Here is an 18,804-nt window from a genome sequence, read left to right on the forward strand (position 1 = left end):
AACATCTCTCTCTTTCTCTCTCTCTCTCTCTCTCTCTCTCTCTATATATATATATATACACACACACACACACCTACCTGAATATCCAACCTGCTATGTGAGCCGATTAATCCCAAGGTGATCACCCGCTTCGCAGGTACCCCGGAGTCACCGGATTTGAACCCCCGTGGCCACAAAAAAAATTATATTTCTCATTGGATTTGAACTTGAAACCTGTAGACACTTTGAATTTGTGAGCCCAAACTCAAAGCAATCGACACCATGGACGGACGTAGGCTTGTGGTATAAATGGCACGTGCCACCGTATTATTTCTCCGCCGAAAGGTAAAAAAAACTAGGTTTCGTGAACGGTGCAACCGTATTAATTTGTTGTGTGCCACCGTATGTATTTTGAAACTATAATGAGAACAAATTTTATTTGGTAGAGTTGGTTTGCAAGACTTTTATTCCACCCCACACCCAAGTTCGAATCCTGTTAGTGTCATTTTCTTAGTCAAATGATGTCACAGTTTGAAAAAAAAAATTCGTATATTTGTCTCTTATAATCAAACGGTGCCACCGTTTGAAAATTTTCCCAATATTTTTTTTTCTTATGATCAAATGATGCCACCATTTGAAAAAATTTATGGGTCTGTCCCTGATCGACGCCACCCTTGTAATAATGTGTAAAAGTATAAAACACAGTCAACCGCCACGTTGAACTTCTTCTTTTTTCCAAACGAAAATAATAATCTTTTCCGAGAGAACTTTAGAAATCAGAGTAAAAGAAAATTCTTTGAGCATGTCATGGCAAGTCGTCGATTGGTTCGGGCCCGATTACGCCCAGACTAGCCAGACGTTGGGATCCTTGTTATTTTGGAGGAAAATGGTTGTACGAGATCTTCAAAATCTGCATTTTCTCCATTTTAGAGTATCTATTGAAGATGCTTTAAATGTCTACGTTTCTAATCATGTTGTTCTAAGTAAATGTTGAGTTTCATTAATAGATAAACGAAATTCCCAAAACCTACCCTCATTTAATGCACATATATTCTAAAAGTTGTGAAAAAGGATAAAAAGCTTAAGGGTATAGTTACGGGTGTTCATGGATTGAGTTGATCGTGTTTTGAAAAATGTTTGTGATTTGAAAAATCTAAACTCAATCCAACCCAAACCAAACCAAAGTGAAACCCAATTCCACCCAAACTGTACGGGTTGGTCGGGTTGATACTTTAGTACATTAAAATATTCTTCTAACATTGAATATGTTATTTTTCTACTCATGATTTTTTTTCATCGTCAACCATTTGATACAACTTATCCATATTTCTTACGTATGTCACATTCAATTAATTTTCTCGATTTATATATATATATATGTTCACAGTTATTGAACATACATACGAATGAGTTTTTTTACCTCTTAATGATACGGGCACAAGTTAAAAGGTGTCATAATAGTAACAACTATATCAGTATTAAATTGGATATTGTAAATCTAAGATACTGTTTTTTACCTCTTAATGATGCTATAAACATCTGAATCGATAGGAGGTATTCTTGTTTGGTATGTCATTTTGAAGCTCTGAATAAAGCTTTTTTTCCATAATTGCCCTCTTATCTTATCTACTTTGGAACACTTCATCAATATATTGTCTATTGTCCTGGTCATCAGGAAATACTGCTGGTTCGTCCGCTACAGCTCCTCCATCTGTAAAACTAACGTACTTCCCACCTTGTCGAAAACAAAAAAATCTCCACCCACCAGAGCGTTCTTTCTCGGTACGCAAAATTAACAACTTTAGTGTTGTTCATTTTATCCATTCCAACAAATATATCAAATCCGTATTCGAGTTGCACAAAATCGATCCTTCTTTTGCTTCCCACTCTAATCTCAATCTATTAATTTATTAAAACAGTCATATTTCATTCATCGTTAAACTATACAAAGGGTTAAAATTGTAATTTTGAGACTGTCTATTCAGAACAATTCATTTTACACTAAATCATAGTCTCTTGATCATTCTACACTAAAATCAATATCTACCAAATAGCCGTTAGTTGGCTAGTTCTATCATACGCCTATTCGTCATTTGTCAACACGGTCTGGACCAGGTTGGGTCGGGCTTGATTACCGTATGGAGTGTTCTCGTACCTAATCAAGCCAGCCCAATCTAGTCCAATGCTCTAGACTTTGGGATCCTAACTACCTTCACTGTACACTCAAATCTAAAACCAAATCAACCATCCATGGATCATAAAGATCTCCTCAAGAATTCATTCACCAACTTCGAAAATGCCGAACCGCCATCGTGTTGCAACCGTGACGGAGAATCATACTCCGCTACTTTCCCTGCGTTTCGCACAAAATCGATGAATTCCAGCGTTGTGTTCATTTGCATGTTCATTTGAAAATCGTAAGAACCAAATACATATAATGAATATAACGATACTCATATTATATTCATTATGAATATAAGGATATTCATTATGAATAATTGGTTCATCTGCCTCAAAATATTTACGGCATCAAAATGAGTCAATTTTGTTACCTTGATCAAGAACGAGAACTAGATCGCTGTCAACGATGGTGGGTATCCGATGCGCGATGGTTATGACAGTACATCTGCTCGTTTCTTCTCTTATCGTCCTTTGCATCACATTATCGGTTTCTGTATCGATGGAAGCGGTGGCCTCATCTAGTACCAATATGGTGCGTTTTTGTAGCAACGCCCTCGCTAAGCATACGAGTTGCCGTTGTCCAACGCTCCAGTTTTCGCCATCTTCAGCAACTGCATACATTTCTTCACAACTTCAGTACCAGTATATCGAAACAATCGAACAAATCCCTAAAAACTGCGTTAACGATGGCAAAACGGGACCCGATCTGAATAACTATCTTCGTTCGGGATTTGGGTGGCATTTAAGGCCATGTTGGCGACCTCGGAACTAACTTATAAGCTGGCTTATTTTTGAGCTTATTGAAAAAAAACCGTTTGATAAGTCAAAAACTAGCTTGTAAGCTAGCGTTTGAAAAACAAAACTACTTCAAGTAGCGTTTCAATAAGCTCCGAGTTTTTTTCTCGCTCTTTTTCCAATTATACCCTAATACCTTACATAAATGACTAAAAACTCCCATCATTTTAGGTAAATTTATATTGATATCTAGTTTATGAGCTAACTTTTACCAAACGCAACTACTTTATCAGCTAGTTTATCAACCACAACTGGCTTATTAGCTAACAACTTTTTTAGCCGACGACCAACCATTTACGCTCTTACCTGGTGTATTGAGAAGCCGTTTGTCCTGCCTTACGTTATCCGCAAGCTGACACTTGTTTAGTACCTGTAGAATTACGTTAAAACAAACAAAGATCAATCCCGATACTCGATACCACACGACACGTAAATTTTCAAAAGCGATTAAGCTCTCTACCTCCCATATTTCATGATCCGAATGCTGTTCCAAAGGATCAAGATTTGTTCTCATGGTTCCTTGAAACAAAGTTGGATCTTGTGGGATTATCCCCAACTTAGACCTCAGATCATGCAACCCAATCTTCGAAATATCGAGCCCATCGATCAAGATTTGACCTTTCGTGGGTTCAACCACCCTGAATAGAGCCTGGATCAGTGTCGATTTCCCGCACCCGGTTCTTCCCACCACCCCAATCTTTTTTCTAGCCGGAAAAGTACAAGTGATTCCTCTCAAAACCGTTGGAAGAGCCGGGTGGTATTGAACGTGTAGATCTTTGAGCTCGATTTCTCCTCTTGACGGCCAGTTAGTTTCGGGGATACAATTTTCGATGATTGCAGGGGCTTCGCTTGGAATATTTGCAAACTGAAGAATTCTTTCAACCGAAATCATCTTGTTTTCGACGTTGCAGAGGTTCCATATCACCCAAGCTTGCAGTACGTTCAGGCTCAAACCATACGTAACCGCTAACCCGGCTAAACCTGTGATTACATCAATGATCATAAGGTCTCGACCGTCACTACGACTAAACGGGTCTTTTAAAACGCCCAACCATAGTTAACGGGAATTTACGTTTATAGGACCGAGAAGGCAAAAATGGTGTGTCATATCTAAAGGCGTTACAATAAGTTAGACGCATTTACACCACCTAACAAGTAAGTTGGACAACACACAAAAAGTAAATCTTCCTATTAATTCAATTTTGAGTAAATTACTTTTTCGTCCCTGTGGTTTGTTAAAGTTTGCGGTTTTTGTCCTTGTGGTTTGCAATTTATTGCAATTTTCATCCCTCTGGCCAAATCGTCCCTCTAAGAATAAGGGACGAAAACAACAATCAATTGTAAACCACAGGGACAAAAACAACAATATAAATTGTAAATTATAAAGACAAAAATAACAATAAAGTATAAATCATAAGGATGAAAATCGTAATTTTAAAAGTACAAGGCTGAAAATGACAATTTTCGACGAACTACAAGAACATAAAACATAATTTACTCAATTTTTTTAGAGGACACTTATGAAAAGTGTATGTCCACTTATTCGGTCAACTATAGATTGCTATTTGGTAGTGGCTTAATGATAAAGAAAGTAGCTTATTCAGTAAGCTTCTAAGAGAAGCTTTATGCAGAAAACCAAGTTTTTTCCAAACTTGTCCATCCTAATTAAAAAACACACTCCTTCAATCTATAGATAAATCCTCCCGAAAAAAACCTTTCTGATCTATATTAGACAATTTAATCCACACAAACATTATCCATACAGGATTTAATGGAAAACCAACCAAACAGCCTCTTATTTAGCTTGCCCAACTTCATTGTTAAAACTCGTTAGATTGCCTAATTTCGTCCTAACAACTTACTGTAACAACTTTATATAAGACGTACAGTTCTCGATACTATAAACCGAAAAGTTCCGTTAAGTACTTTATTTGGAGCGAGTAAAGAAGCTTACTAGGGTTTATAGACGACCGTGGGAGGTGCACCAAGGCGACTAGAAGGAGAAAAAAGACAAGGTTGAAGAGGAAGTTGATCCGAACACATAACCACTCCATCGTAGCGGTATTGTGAAAAGTAACACGAGAGTAATCATCGATAACGTTTAAACATTTCGTCAAGAAACGGACTTCTTGATTGAAGCAACGGATCATCGAGGCCCCAGAAATCGATTCTGAAAAATGGTGCTGAATGGGAGACTTTTGAATCCCGATCATCCTCGCTAGTTCCCTTGCCGTAGTAATGTAGTACGCCTTTTAAAAAAACGACCCTTTTTAGCAAAAAAATTGTCTAGAAAGATTCAAGATTCATGTTTTGATCTTACCTGATACCATAACGATATCGCAAAGATGATAACACAGAGCAAAAAGATCGGCCACGCAACGTGCGACATAAGTAAAATGATGATTACAAGCTGAATCATTGCGAAAACTAATCCCGCCAATCGGTATGGGATATCAACGTCCACCGTGCTTTGATCCGTTGAAGACTGTAAGATATGAATCATATAAACCAAACAAGCCTAGTATATCGGAATAACAGTTAATGGATGAAAAAAGTAAGGATGGATTACTAACACGGTTGAGGATCCGGCTCGAAGGAGTGGAGTCGAAAAACGAAACTGGTGCACGGAAAACTGAAGTTATCATTTGTAGGAAGAGGTTTTGACCGGTCTCGATAGCAATCGTCGACAGCAAAATCGCCCGTCCTAAAATGAAAACCGAGCTTCCACCGGATAAAAGCACGAAGATTCCGATGAGGGTCTTGCTGCTAAACCGACCCTCATCTTCGGTAGCCCACGCCATCCAATAGTTGCTGCCGAGTTGCAGTAATAAAAAGAGCACGTGACAGATGACGATAACCGGAACTAGAGCTCCTTTATAAGCCGAAAAGATGAAAGTTGAGTAAACACTGAGCTTCACCCGACCAGACTGTGATTCTTCTTGCGGTTTTGTTTCTAATGACCTGCCGTGGGTCTGAGATGGCTCGTGTTTTCGTTCCGAGTGTGAACCCTGGATAGCCTGTGGGTACATGGTTAAGGTTTGGGGCTCGTTGGGCGGGTTCACCTGGTTCAAAGACTTGGAATGTGCAGCTATTTGTCGTGCAAATTCGCTAGCGGGATTTGCAATAAGCTCGTCATACTTTCCCGATTGAACGATACCGCCATCTTTAATTACCAGAATCAAGTCCGATGCGCTTAAAAACTCCAATTGATGCGTTACGTAAACAACAGTCTTTTGATCTAAAAGATTTATCAAACATTTCTGTAACGGAAAAAAGCTTCGAATTAAGAAACACCCATAAACCAACGATAAAAAACCGAATGAAAATTTTTCAAGAAAGTTTGTACCTTGAACATATGAGCCCCGGTGTGAGCATCGACCGCGCTAAACGGATCATCGAGGATATAAACATCCGAAGCATTATACAAAGCTCTCGCTAATTGAATCCGTTGTTTTTGTCCACCGCTTAAATTCAAGCCTCGTTCGCCCACGATACTTAGATCGCCATCGACCCATGTCTCGAAATCACGATCCAGACCACATCCATCAACAACTTCATCGTAAAACGGCTTGTTCATTTGCCTACCGAATAATATGTTATCCCTTATTGTTCCTGTTTGAATCCACGCACTTTGTGGCACAAACGCTTTTGATCCAAACACTTTGATACGCCGACCAGAAATCCTCGGGATTTCGCCTAGTATGCTACAGAGTAAGCTCGATTTCCCAGCTCCAACCGAACCACATACCGCTACCTTGAAACCTTTCGGGATTTTCATCTTCGAAGAAATCTTTATCGTGGGCCGTCGTTGATCAGAGTCGTTCGTATCCCACGCATACTCTCCTGGTTCGATTTCTATAGCCACACTTGACGATGGCTCTAAAGATTGAGGTTCTACTGACTGTTTACCATCTTGATCTATTATAAATTCTTTGATTCGATCAAGTGAAACCTTTGTTTGAGCCACCATGGAAACAAGCTCCGGGAGATTATAAATGGGATCCTGCAAGATTCTGAAAGTCGCCAACGTCGAGAGCACGACACCTGGCGTTAATGGCGTCCGCAAGAAAATGCAAACGCCAAAAGTGGAAACCGAAACCACTGTTGGTGATGTCCAAAACAGGAAAGCAATCGCCGAGCACGTATAAAGATACTTCTTGAGCCAATTCCGCTCTTTTTCTCTTAAATCAATTAGCTTTTTCTTGAAGTTGGATTCCCACGAATGCAGTTTCAATACCCGCATGCTCTTCAAGATCTCGGCAGTTGCTTTAATCCTCGAGTCTCTCGACTCCATGACCTTCGTTTGATAATCTTTTTGTCGATTCGCCAATGGGGTGTTGCTGACCATAACTAGAACCGTGGAGATAAATGCGGCCATGGAAGGAGCAAAACCAAGATTCATATATAAGATGACCAATGCTAAAAGAACCTGAACCGGAAGCAACCAGATTCCGTGAATATGCCAGAAAAACTCTCCAATCTTTTCGACGTCCACATTGATCAAATTTACTACCTTCCCGTTGCTCATTGTACCATATTTGATCGATAAAGATTTCTTGTATATGAGTACCATAAGAGCAGCCCGTATTCGAATGCCAATACGTTGAGCACCAAAATACCATTGTCTTTGAGACAAAGATTCCACCGTCTTCGATAAGAAGAAAATGGACGAAAGAATCAAACCCGTTTTGTAGTTTGAATCACGATCATCTTCCGATAAGTAATTCACAAATCTTGTGATCAAGATCGGCCCCATGTATGCAGCAAGTGTGTTAGCTCCTAAAATTGCCCAAAAAGAAATAGTTAAAGCACACAAACTCGTGTTTCATTGGTTTATACAGTCTTCCTTTCCCTCTACGGTCTTCGGTACGGGTCCCATCTTTAACCAAGTGGGACCCGCTACCATATCTTGAAGATATTCATCGATGAATAGGAATTAGACCAAAGTTTAAACCTTTTCAGATAGTATGTAACAAATCTTGTGATCAAAACTAACCTTTAATGTTGTCATTATCGTTTTTTAGCAAGTACAATAGTTAGTTTACAAGAGAACGCCTACGATGGTTAGAAAACTCTTCAAAAATATTAAAAAGAAATGGATTCCTAATACGGGAACGCTTTCTTTTTCGCTCGCATTTTTTTGTAAGTCGGATACTCTCTATCTGAAGAGCTATTTGGTTGGTTTTTCATTAAGTCTTGTACAGATAAAGCTGTTTGTATAGATCGGGAAGGTATTTGTTTAAGAGGGTTTTTTTCATTGATGAAAGGAGCGTGTTTTTTTAATTGGGAAAGGTAGGTTCTTAAAAACTTGGCTTTCTGCATAAAGCTCCCCCTAGAAGCTTATTGAATAAGTCACTTTCTATATCATTAAGCTACTACCAAACAGTCGTGTATAGCGGACCGAATAAGCTGTGAGCCCATTAAGCTGATAACAAACACCTATTATATAATCCTACCCCTCTCCATCTCATGCATGTGCTTGCAATATCTTCAACTTTAGTATTATTGTCCTATATGTTTGTTTGTTTATCCAAGGGTCTATTGGGTCATTTGTGGCTGTAAAGAACAGAGTTGGTTTTTGACTTTTGTCTGATAAAGGTAACAACTTTATGCAATAATCAACATTAAACTTCAAGTACAAAGTGAATTCAATGAAAAAAATTTGGAAAAATTGACCAAAATAGGCATTCTGGACTCCCCAATTCATTTTATAGTCGTTTTTCTACTCGATTGACCAACACTGACAAGATTTTTTAGTAGCATTTTAGCAAAAGGGCTACTTGCGAGATGTTTTTTATGAATTTAATCTTCATAAATTAACAGTTTAGCAAGTTGTTTAAAGTGCTACTTGCGAAATGCTGACATGCCAAGTAGAACTTTTAGCAAAGTTGGGTGAGTAGCCTTTTTAGCAACTTGTGAATATTATATTCATAAAAGGTGTATTTCGCAAGTTGCTAAAATCCTGCTGCCAATATCTTGGCTATTTCGGTCACTTATGTAGAAAAACAACTATAAATTATAAAGTGAATTAATGAGGTCAAAAATGGCTACTTTGGACAAGTTCCTAACTAAAAAGTAACAAAAGGGCAAGAATTTACCTGCGAAAACCGCGTTGATCGCTAAAGATCCCCGTATAGCATCAATAATGGCCTTGGGCAATACCGAAACTCGAGTCTTTTGTTTCTGAAGAGACTCTTCCAACCAAAATGCAGCTTCTTCGGCTGTTTCGGATTCTGGGATCGAAGGTACATGATTGAACTCGAGTTTTTGAGTTCGACCCAATACGAAAAGAGGGTTGAGCCAATTGAATGTAACCCTCTTCCATATTCCTGCCTTTGTGAAGGCACTAGTGTCTCCAAGATTTTCTTGACCATTTTCTTGGAGTAATGGCTCCTCAAGTTCTTTGTGTTTCTTGGTGACACAAAATTGGACACCATTGGAACACAAAAGAATCAAGAACGGTAAAGTGAATATATCAATGATATTCGCGATTGAGCCCAATATATGCATGTTTTTCGATTCGAAATAGTCGAAGATAATGAAAGTCACTAAAACTAAATCAAGAATCCCAGAAAACACCCAGAAAAGAACAAGAACCATACACCATCTTCTTGTTTGCCCAACCCTTCTATTCACTAATGAATAAACGGTTACAACAGTTGCTAAACACCATGTGAATGCCAAGATCACAGACTCACAAGTGACAACCTCATGCTTCAAGAACTTACATACACAAAACCCCATATGAGAAATCATGATTATAAAGCTTGACACAAGGGTAATAATGGAAAAAAGTGGAAGATTTCTGAGAAATCTCGTTCTTTCACCACCTCCACCACCCCTTCTTTGCTTTAAAATGTCTAAAAAACCCCATACGATAAACCACGAAAAGAAACATACATTGCTTGTATTCAAAATGGCCGCCATTGAAACAGACTCCATAGCTTCGATAAACCCTTTCTTGAACCCGAAATCGAACCCAGATTCGATTAAAGAAGAAAAACCCATATCAAAATAGCGATTATATTAATGAAAAATCAAAAGAAGGGGGGATGAAAATAGGGTTAGAAAACAAATTGAAATGATTTATTTAATGGAGAAATATATCCAGGATTGGATGAGTCTAAGAAATGTGGATCTGTAAAGGGTTAGCGACTCACGTGGCGATTCTTGAAGCGATGTGGGTTGGTGGGATGAATATGAGCTGAAGGTGGTTTCGGTTGTCTTCATCCCTCCACCTATATATACAATTATGCAGAAATTTGGGTTCAAATGTTAAAAAACATCCCTAAAGATTCCATCCCATGATTATTATATTCGTATTCCCGTGGGTGATTGGAGAGAATATAATAACCGTCGATTTTGCTGATATAACTCTTAAATTATGTGTTAATTCGTCTATTAATCATTCATTTGTATGATATGTATATATAAGGGCCCATTTAAGGGAGAATCGAGTAGTTTGTGGTAATCGTGAGATTTTAGGTTTTTTATCTCCTCTCTTCTCTCTCTGTCCTTCGGCCACCGTCCTCTGGTGATACCTAAGAATATTGACTATGTTAAACAAAAGATACATTGTGATACCCAATCATATATAAGATGCATTTGTGATACCATTGTGTTACATCTCCGATCGACCACACAAACGACCTCAATGTGATACCCCAAACACATATATGATGCATTGTGATACCATTGTGGTATCATCGGAGGACGATGGCCGGAGAGATAAGAGATAATAGAGTTTTAAAATACCAAAAATATTCTTGCATTAAAATTTTAATTTAAAATTATCAAAATTATAAGTTTTTTAATTTATCTATTGAAATGTGGTTGAGATTGGATCTCACAATTACCACAAACTAATTAGTTCTCATTTGATTAGTTCCATATATATATATATATATATATATATATATATATATATATATATATAAGTAGTTTTTCCAATATGTACATGTGCATAGAAGCCTCAAAACATCTTCGATTACTTATATGCACATATACATAGCGTATAGATCAACAGTTATCAAGATATTTCTTAGTTTTCATTTTTTTTTGGGGTTTTCGCATGAACCTCGCTCTTTATAGGTAACAGTATAAAAGTTGTTTTACGATGGGTTTTTACAATTATATACACGCTTATTTATATTAAAATTTGGTTAAACCATACACTATAAATAAAATGGATTAGGTGCACCTCTATATATTGCTAAATGCACTCATATCTATTGATTTTATTCTCACGTGCATCAAGACTTACTTTTTATGTTTTCAATATATGATTTAATTTGATTATGACGTAAATAAATGTGCATATTATAACTGGTAAACGTAAATCTTTATATTGAATCATACGGTGTCATGTCTGGTAAACCACAAGAACCAAACTATAATATTTAGTCGAGTATAGTAGCCCTACCTTTTGAAATTTCCCTTTTTTCTGTTTCTAATTTGACTGATACCCTTAACTCAGTTATGCTCGTGTCGTTATTCTCTCTCTCGAGTGTGGACATTTTCTTACATGTTTGAAACATCGTTTGATTTGTCAACATCTCACAAAACACAACCTTCTTTGAAGCTTCTTATTACTTTTAAAATACTGAACACTGTAACTTTGAACTTCATTTTAAACTGATGGTGTTTTGTTTGTTTCGATGTATCCAAAAATTTTACAGGTTTACAATATTGGTGCATGTATCATCTAGAAGAAAAAGAACCGATACCAACAAAAAAATAATGACCACACGCATAGATGTTCTTGCACCAGTTATAATTTGGTTAGTACATGGTATATAAAACAAAAACACACGATGCAGTACAATGTTCATAACTGCATTTATGTTGAATATCTGAACAAATAAGAAGGATTATTAATACAAATATAACCAACAATAAGTGATCATCATTCCACTCCATACGTCAAGAACAAACTATAATGTAGCAGTATATTTTGACCCAAGTTTATGGATCATGACGATGAAAGATAAAGATGAACGAGATTCTTTGCATGGGTACAAAAATGTTGGTTTTGAGAATGATTACAAGCTTGATTTTACGTGTGTGGAATTCTTATGTCGATGCAATATATGGGAAAAGGACGAGGTAAAGAAATCAGATATGCTTCAGTCGTATACTGAAATTATTTTGTAGCCCGGACTTTATGGAATATTTTTTCTATTTGTATTAAATGCATTTATTATTTTCACATTTAATATTTACACTTTTTTAAATATTCCATTTTTGGTCACCATCATTTATTTTTCTCCCAACAAACAAATAAGTAAATGTTACTCTGATCCTCGTCTCCTGTTAAGACCTAATTTTAGAAAATAAATAATATATATACATATTATATAAATATATTAATAAATTTAAATACAGGGTACTGGACGGGTAGAGGGTACAATACCCGGCCCCAATCCCGATTTCAGTCTACCGAGGATCGTCGTCCCCGTCCCCATCTCCGTTCGAGTCGAGCGAATAGATTTCTCCAGTGGATCAGAGCAAATCATCATTCTTAATAAAATCTTTATCATTTTCAATAATATTTATATATTATTTGCCTGGTTCAGAATGGTTACAGTCATCAAGTACAATTTATTAATTTAATATTTTTTATAGATTTTGTTTTTTAATACAAAAATAATTAAAAATATATCTTTTAAATTTAAAAACAATATCTTATATGTCTCCACCCAAATTTGACCCTGTAGACCAAATGTTTTTGTCTATTAACACACTTTTTATTTATTTATATTTTATTATTTAATCAATTAACTTTATTTATTTATAATTTATATATATTCTTACTTAACAATATCTTGTTTTTATTATATTGTTGTCAAGATTTTATCGTTCTATAGTTTTGGGAGCGTGTTTATTTTTAGAAACACTGAATAATTTGGAAAAGTAAAGCATTCCTATTTTGTCAGTATTTATAATTAATACTGTTTTAGATAGAATCGTTGTCGTAAAGTAAAGGACGATGTTCAAATCCAATGAGTAATAAAAATCCCCTTGTGGCCACGGATGTTCAAATGCGGTAACTCCCGGCTATCTGCAAAGCAGGTGGTCGCCCTGAGATTAGTCGGCTCGCATAGCGGGTTTGGATATCCAGGTTAATCAAAAAAATAAAAAAATAAATAAAAGATGAGAATACTTGGACAAAGGTTATCATGTAAAAAAAACATGTTGTTGACTGTTTGACTCGATGATTTAACAATTATAAGTTAATAAATGTATCAGTGATTTTGGTGACGATATAAACGTGATCAATGAAATTTTAAGAAGCAGTGACACATTCAAAACGTTCGAGGACAAGATACACATTATGCATTAAAATATATGTTTTGGGATCAGATTTTTGTTTTTATTTTTTTAAATATGTAATATTTATATACAGCGAATGAACATATATATATATATATATATATAATATTTGTTAAGATTTGAACAATTTAAGTCCTAGAAGGTTAAATTTTACCAGTAACATAAATATTGTTATGTCAAAAACCCTTTGGTCAAAGTAACTTCCCCTTTAATTAATAATCAATATATTACAAGGGTGGTGTTTGATTGATTTGAGTTTAAGTTACAAATGTCAAAAGTGTTTGGAGGTCCTAAATTTAAATCCAATGAGAAATAAAAATCCATTTGTAGTCACAGAAGTTCAAATACGATGACTTCGAACTACCTACAAAACAAATGATTGTCTTAAGATTAGTCAACTTGCATAACAGATTAAATATTCAAATTAATTAAAAAACCTATAGCCTTTCCAAGGAGTGGATGGAAATTAGAAAGCAATTTTGCTTCTATCTACTTTTGATTATTTTAATTCCACAATATTTTATTTTGAATACTAATAAAACGTAATCATGGTGTACGGTCAAATTACGTACACCTATAAATCTCATAAAGTGTTAAGTCAAGAACGAGACAAATTCTTTAATTATTTTAAAAAATATTTTTATAACATAATATTTAAAAAAATAACATACAAGAAAATAAAATAAGCAAATTTTTCAAGAAGTAGAAAACAAACCAACACCGGATAAAAAGAGAATTGAAACACATGGAAGAAAGCGAAATCAGATAGAAACTGACATAACGAAAACAAAACACAGCCAACCGAACAACAGATAGATAAACCAAAGCTGACAACCATTCGCACCAAAAAGCACGAATCTATAGATGTTCACAGAAACCTTGCATGCTACATCTACCTGTTTAAGAGCGAACCTATAGTTCAAATCTAGCCCTAGGTCAGCCGAGTGGTTTCATCTTCTAGGTTCGCTAAATGCCAAAAAAATTACATTTTCTACCCTTGTCAGGAGAAAAAAATACATTTTTTCACTCAGGTCTGCAAAAAAATTGTATTTCTCACCCCAGTTCCCAAAAAAAAATTAAAATTACTGACCTAGGGTTATTTTGGTAAACCTTGTAAAGAAATGGTTAAGAGGTGAAACAATTTGATTAAAATACTATTTCAATTAATTTCCTAAATAAAAATATATTTTTTATTGAATTTTATTTTAAATATCATATACTTTACGTATCTTTCAAATGATTTTGAAATGATGAAGACCATAATAATGCCTTCCCTAACCTTTGAGATAGATCGTCTCCCTTGTGATTTTTAAGGTTTTCCCAATTAAAACAATATATTTTACAAAAAGAAAAATTGAAAAATAAAATTAGATTTAATTACCGATAAAGGTTATAAAATGGGTTAATCGTTCAATTTATATATCCGGTTAATGCTTCAGCAAATAGTACTGAGTTAGATACTATATCACTCGTCATATCAACATAGTAACCGGTTAATGCTTCAATCGGTTATTCGGATACTTAAATATTTAAAACTTTACATCTTAGATATCAAAATAGAAATTAAATTTATATAATTATAAATATTAATTAATTGATAAAAAGAGAAAAAGAAATTACTTTTTATAAAGATGTTATTCATTAAAATATGTATTAATGAAAAAGTAAGAAAGTAATGGGATTTTAAGAGTGGTGGTCCAAAAGGTAATTTTACAAAAAAAGGGAGTCACGTGTCGAATGGAAGTAGGCGTGTGGGGCATGAAAGCAGACCTCACTGTAGCACGAGCTGGCTTTGCTGACTCATCAACAATACGACATCGTATCAGTCACACAAACATGAGGGTGTACATCCCTGCAATTAGGGGTGTTCACGGCCCGGGTTGATCGGTTTGGAGCCGTTTTAACAACTCAATCCAATGTTGACGGTTTTAAAATTTTCAACCCAACCCAACCCAAACAAAAGTTCAACCCAACCCAACCTGTTCGGGTTGATCGGGTTGTGTTTAAAAAATGTAAAATCACATAAAAATAAATGAAACTTTCCTTTGAAATACGACCGACCATTCAAGATAATATRCAAGTTCATCAAATATTTAGWTATTACAATAAAAATGTTTAAACCAAATGATAATACATCAATCAACAACAATAGTTTTAGACGCTTCCAACCCCGATGCTTTCGTTTTTTTTAAGTTGAGGTTGGTCATGTCATGATTGTCATCTACAATTCAAAGCTAAAGTTAAGGTCGGGTTCATCGGATTGTCGGGTTTTTTTGGGCCTGACCCGATTCCACCCAATAAGGTCGGGTTGGCTAATTTTTTTATCGATCATGCATCGGGTTATCTCGGGTTGAGTTTTTTTTAAAAAAAATCGGGTTGGGTTGGTCGGGTTCATCGGGTTTTTGAGCAACCCTACCTGCAGTACTGCATATTGTCCTGGATTCTTGAACGTAAAAAATAATATTATATTAATATTTTAATATAAAAAAATTGTTATTAGTTTTGTAAAAGAACACAAAAATCAATTAATAATCAATAGGGAAAATAACCAAAATATATGTACTCCATTAATGAAATAGTCAATTTTTAGATTTTTTTTTTACAAAATAGCTACTAGGATCGCCCCCGAGGGTATCCTAGTGGGGGCGATCCTAGTGGCCATTTTGTTATAAAAAAAAGGTTGAAAATGATTATTTTGTTAATACATAAGGTATAAATTGGTTATTTTGATGATTTTCCCTAATCAATATAACTTAATTTGTAAAAAAAAAACAGTGTAGTTTTATCCTAATACAAAACAGGACTCAAGTTTAAGCAGACTCTTTACTAACTTAAGTCGTTGAATAAACCAAAAAATATCATTTTACACTGATGTTCTTGAAGCTGGATTACGTGTTGTCTGTAGTCAACTTTTTCTCCCAGATATAAAAAAAATTGAAAATATGTGTAGATAATAATCAGATATTTCAGTTTTCAGTAACAATATATTGCATTAATCGATCATATTGTATTGTAGTAACTAAGGTAAATTGTATAAAAATACAATATACTTTAATTTGATTCATATTTTATATAAACATACTAATAATACGTTCAACTTTCTATTACAAATATGACGTCTCAAACAACAAATTTTCTGGTACAAGAAAAAATGGAACATATGTTCATCTGATTTCTCTGAATTACTTTAATATAAATTTTGAAATATCATAAATCACGTGAGACCAACCTGTTTTTATGAGACCATTTTTTTACACTTGAAACTTCACTTCAAAACGCTGTGAATGTAACCTTCACAGTGTGTTCGTTGTGAAAGTTCGATCACAGCGTTTGCTGTGAAGTTTCAAGAGTAAAAAAGTGGTCTCACGGGTTTCACAAAAATATGTTGATCTCATATGAACGATAATACATTATATAAAATTAACACGTTGAATTTCCATGCAATTCGTTCAATAAATTATATATTTAACATTAAAAAATAATAAATATTTTATTAGGTTTTTCTCCATGTGTTGAATTTGTTCAAAATATACTTTTCTTAGTGGTTTTCAAGATGGAAAGTTTCCAGAGAGTTAGGGAAATGCTTTTAGCCATAAAAAGAGTACCAATAATGTAATGAGTCACTGGGATGGCCTATCTCACAGTCAAATTCATTCCTCCAACCGTCCCCCGTCCTCCGATGATACTACAATTGTATCACAATACATCATATATGTGATTGGATATCACACTGAGGTCATTTGTGTGGTCGATCGGAGATATAACACAGTGGTATCACAATGCATCTTATATATGCTTGGGTATCACACTGTGTCTTTTGTTTAACAGAATCAATATTTTTAGGTATCACAGTGGTATCACCGGAGGACGGTGGCCGGAGGACGGAGAGAGAAGAGAAAATACCTAAAATGTCCTTGAATTAAATTTTTAATTCAAAATTACCAAAATTATAAATTTCCTAATTTATCTATTGATTTGTGGTTGAGATTGGATCTCACGGTTACCACAAACTAGTCAGTTCTTTCTTTAAAAAATCAGAAATACAATTATTTCACATGGTTTGTTTATTTATGTTTTTGGTAAATGTAACTTCATTCATATGTGAATTTTAAAGAAAATGCAGCCCCCATTAAGCATAATATGAGATTCCCATGTGAAAACTTTTAAAAGTTTTTGGGCCCAATTTGAAAAAAAGACAAGTTTGTGGCTCAAAAAGATAACACTTGGGAAAAAGTTGGTCATGTTCATACATTTGCATTCTAGGCAATGGCATATCTCTTTAGGGTTTTCCTTAAGAGAAGAGAAAGGGACCACTACGGGGCTTTGGCATTGCCATCATTCGGTTGGGCGTCGTTTATATCATTAACGACAAAGTTGTTACGCTCATTGTTAATAGCAGCCATGAGAAACGAGGGCATGCTATCAAAAGAGACACTGTAAATTAGAGTACATGCATGTCTAGCCAATAAATGAGTTGGGCCGTTCACAAAACGGTTGATCCAATGAACGGATATTTAATCTTTCGAATTTAGGATGCGTCTAATATCCTTGATGACGTCGTCAAATTCCGAGTTGTTGACGTTCGTGGCATAGATCGCTTCCACAAGAACCTTGGCGTTGTTTTCGAGGATCCATTACTCTTGATATTGAGGTATCCCCTTGTTAAAAATAATTAATTATAAAAACAAAATATTATTTTAATTTTAATTTTGATATTATATTTATTTTTGGAGTTGAAAAAAATCTTATTTTAATCTTTAACTGACATTAGCAGTGAAGTCAGAATATATTGTGGTGTCAGATTTTTAGGAGTAACTGATTTTTGGTTTTAGTGTTGATTTTTCTTGGTTGAAATTCAAATGTGACATGTAACATTTGTCCGCTACGAAAACGTGGTCCTAATGATGTAAAACACAAGGGTTGTTTGATTGGTTTGAGCTCGGGTTCCAAATATCAAAAGTGTTTGAAGGTCTTAGATTCAAATTCAAGGAGGAATAAAAATCCCTTTTGTGGCCACGGATGTTCAAATACGGTGACTCCGGTTTACCTGCAAAGCAGATAGTCGTTTTGAAATTAATCGGGTCACATAGCAGGTTAGATATTCGGGTTAATAGAAAAAATATGAAAGAACAAAAAAAGATAATCCTGAAATTAGACTTGGGGACAAAAATGACAACATAATGAAGAAATCCATGAGGACATCATGTTGATATGTATGCGTCTATTTAGTCATCCTAAAGATTTCGATTTTCCAAAACACACTCACGTGTGTGTGTGTATATATATATATATATATATATATATATATATATATATATATATATAGAGGAGTGATCATATGAAAACTGCCCTCATTTCTGTAAACCGTGCAAACCACCTTCATCTGTCGATTTCATTGTTTAATCTTATGAAATTTTTTCATGAAATTGTTTCATATAATACTTTTTTTGATGAAGTTGTTTCATATATGGTTGTGAAATTGTTTCATATAATACTTAATGAAACTGTTTCATGTAT

The 18,804-nt window shown here is 35.0% G+C and overlaps 1 protein-coding gene across 1 annotated transcript; it reads right to left on the reverse strand.

Annotated features, from left to right (window-relative positions):
- Positions 1 to 1,903: 1,903 nt before the first annotated feature.
- On the reverse strand, positions 1,904 to 10,098 carry LOC112525412 (putative ABC transporter C family member 15). The gene is made up of 9 exons (XM_025135536.1): positions 9,054 to 10,098; positions 6,302 to 7,734; positions 5,529 to 6,215; positions 5,276 to 5,440; positions 4,910 to 5,204; positions 3,416 to 3,936; positions 3,262 to 3,325; positions 2,532 to 2,771; positions 1,904 to 2,332 (listed from the first exon to the last, which is right to left on the reverse strand). The coding sequence occupies exons 1-9, from the start codon at positions 9,961 to 9,963 to the stop codon at positions 2,235 to 2,237; spliced, it is 4,413 nt and encodes a 1,470-aa protein (XP_024991304.1). The 5' UTR covers positions 9,964 to 10,098; the 3' UTR covers positions 1,904 to 2,234.
- Between the last annotated feature and the right edge of the window lie 8,706 nt (positions 10,099 to 18,804).

Source organism: Cynara cardunculus (assembly GCF_001531365.2).
Source record: "Cynara cardunculus var. scolymus isolate 2C chromosome LG 13, CcrdV1, whole genome shotgun sequence".
NCBI lineage: Eukaryota > Viridiplantae > Streptophyta > Magnoliopsida > Asterales > Asteraceae > Cynara > Cynara cardunculus.

What these genes read in the sequence shown, in the direction of transcription:
- LOC112525412 (XM_025135536.1), bottom strand. Translation starts at nt 9,963, where the DNA reads ATGGGTTTTTCTTCTTTAATCGAATCTGGGTTCGATTTCGGGTTCAAG. An exon ending in GATCAACGCGGTTTTCGCAG is followed by an intron (nt 7,735 to 9,053) that starts GTAAATTCTTGC and finishes GGGCAATTTTAG; the next exon opens with GAGCTAACACACTTGCTGCA. An exon ending in CGGATCATGAAATATGGGAG is followed by an intron (nt 3,326 to 3,415) that starts GTAGAGAGCTTA and finishes GTAATTCTACAG; the next exon opens with GTACTAAACAAGTGTCAGCT.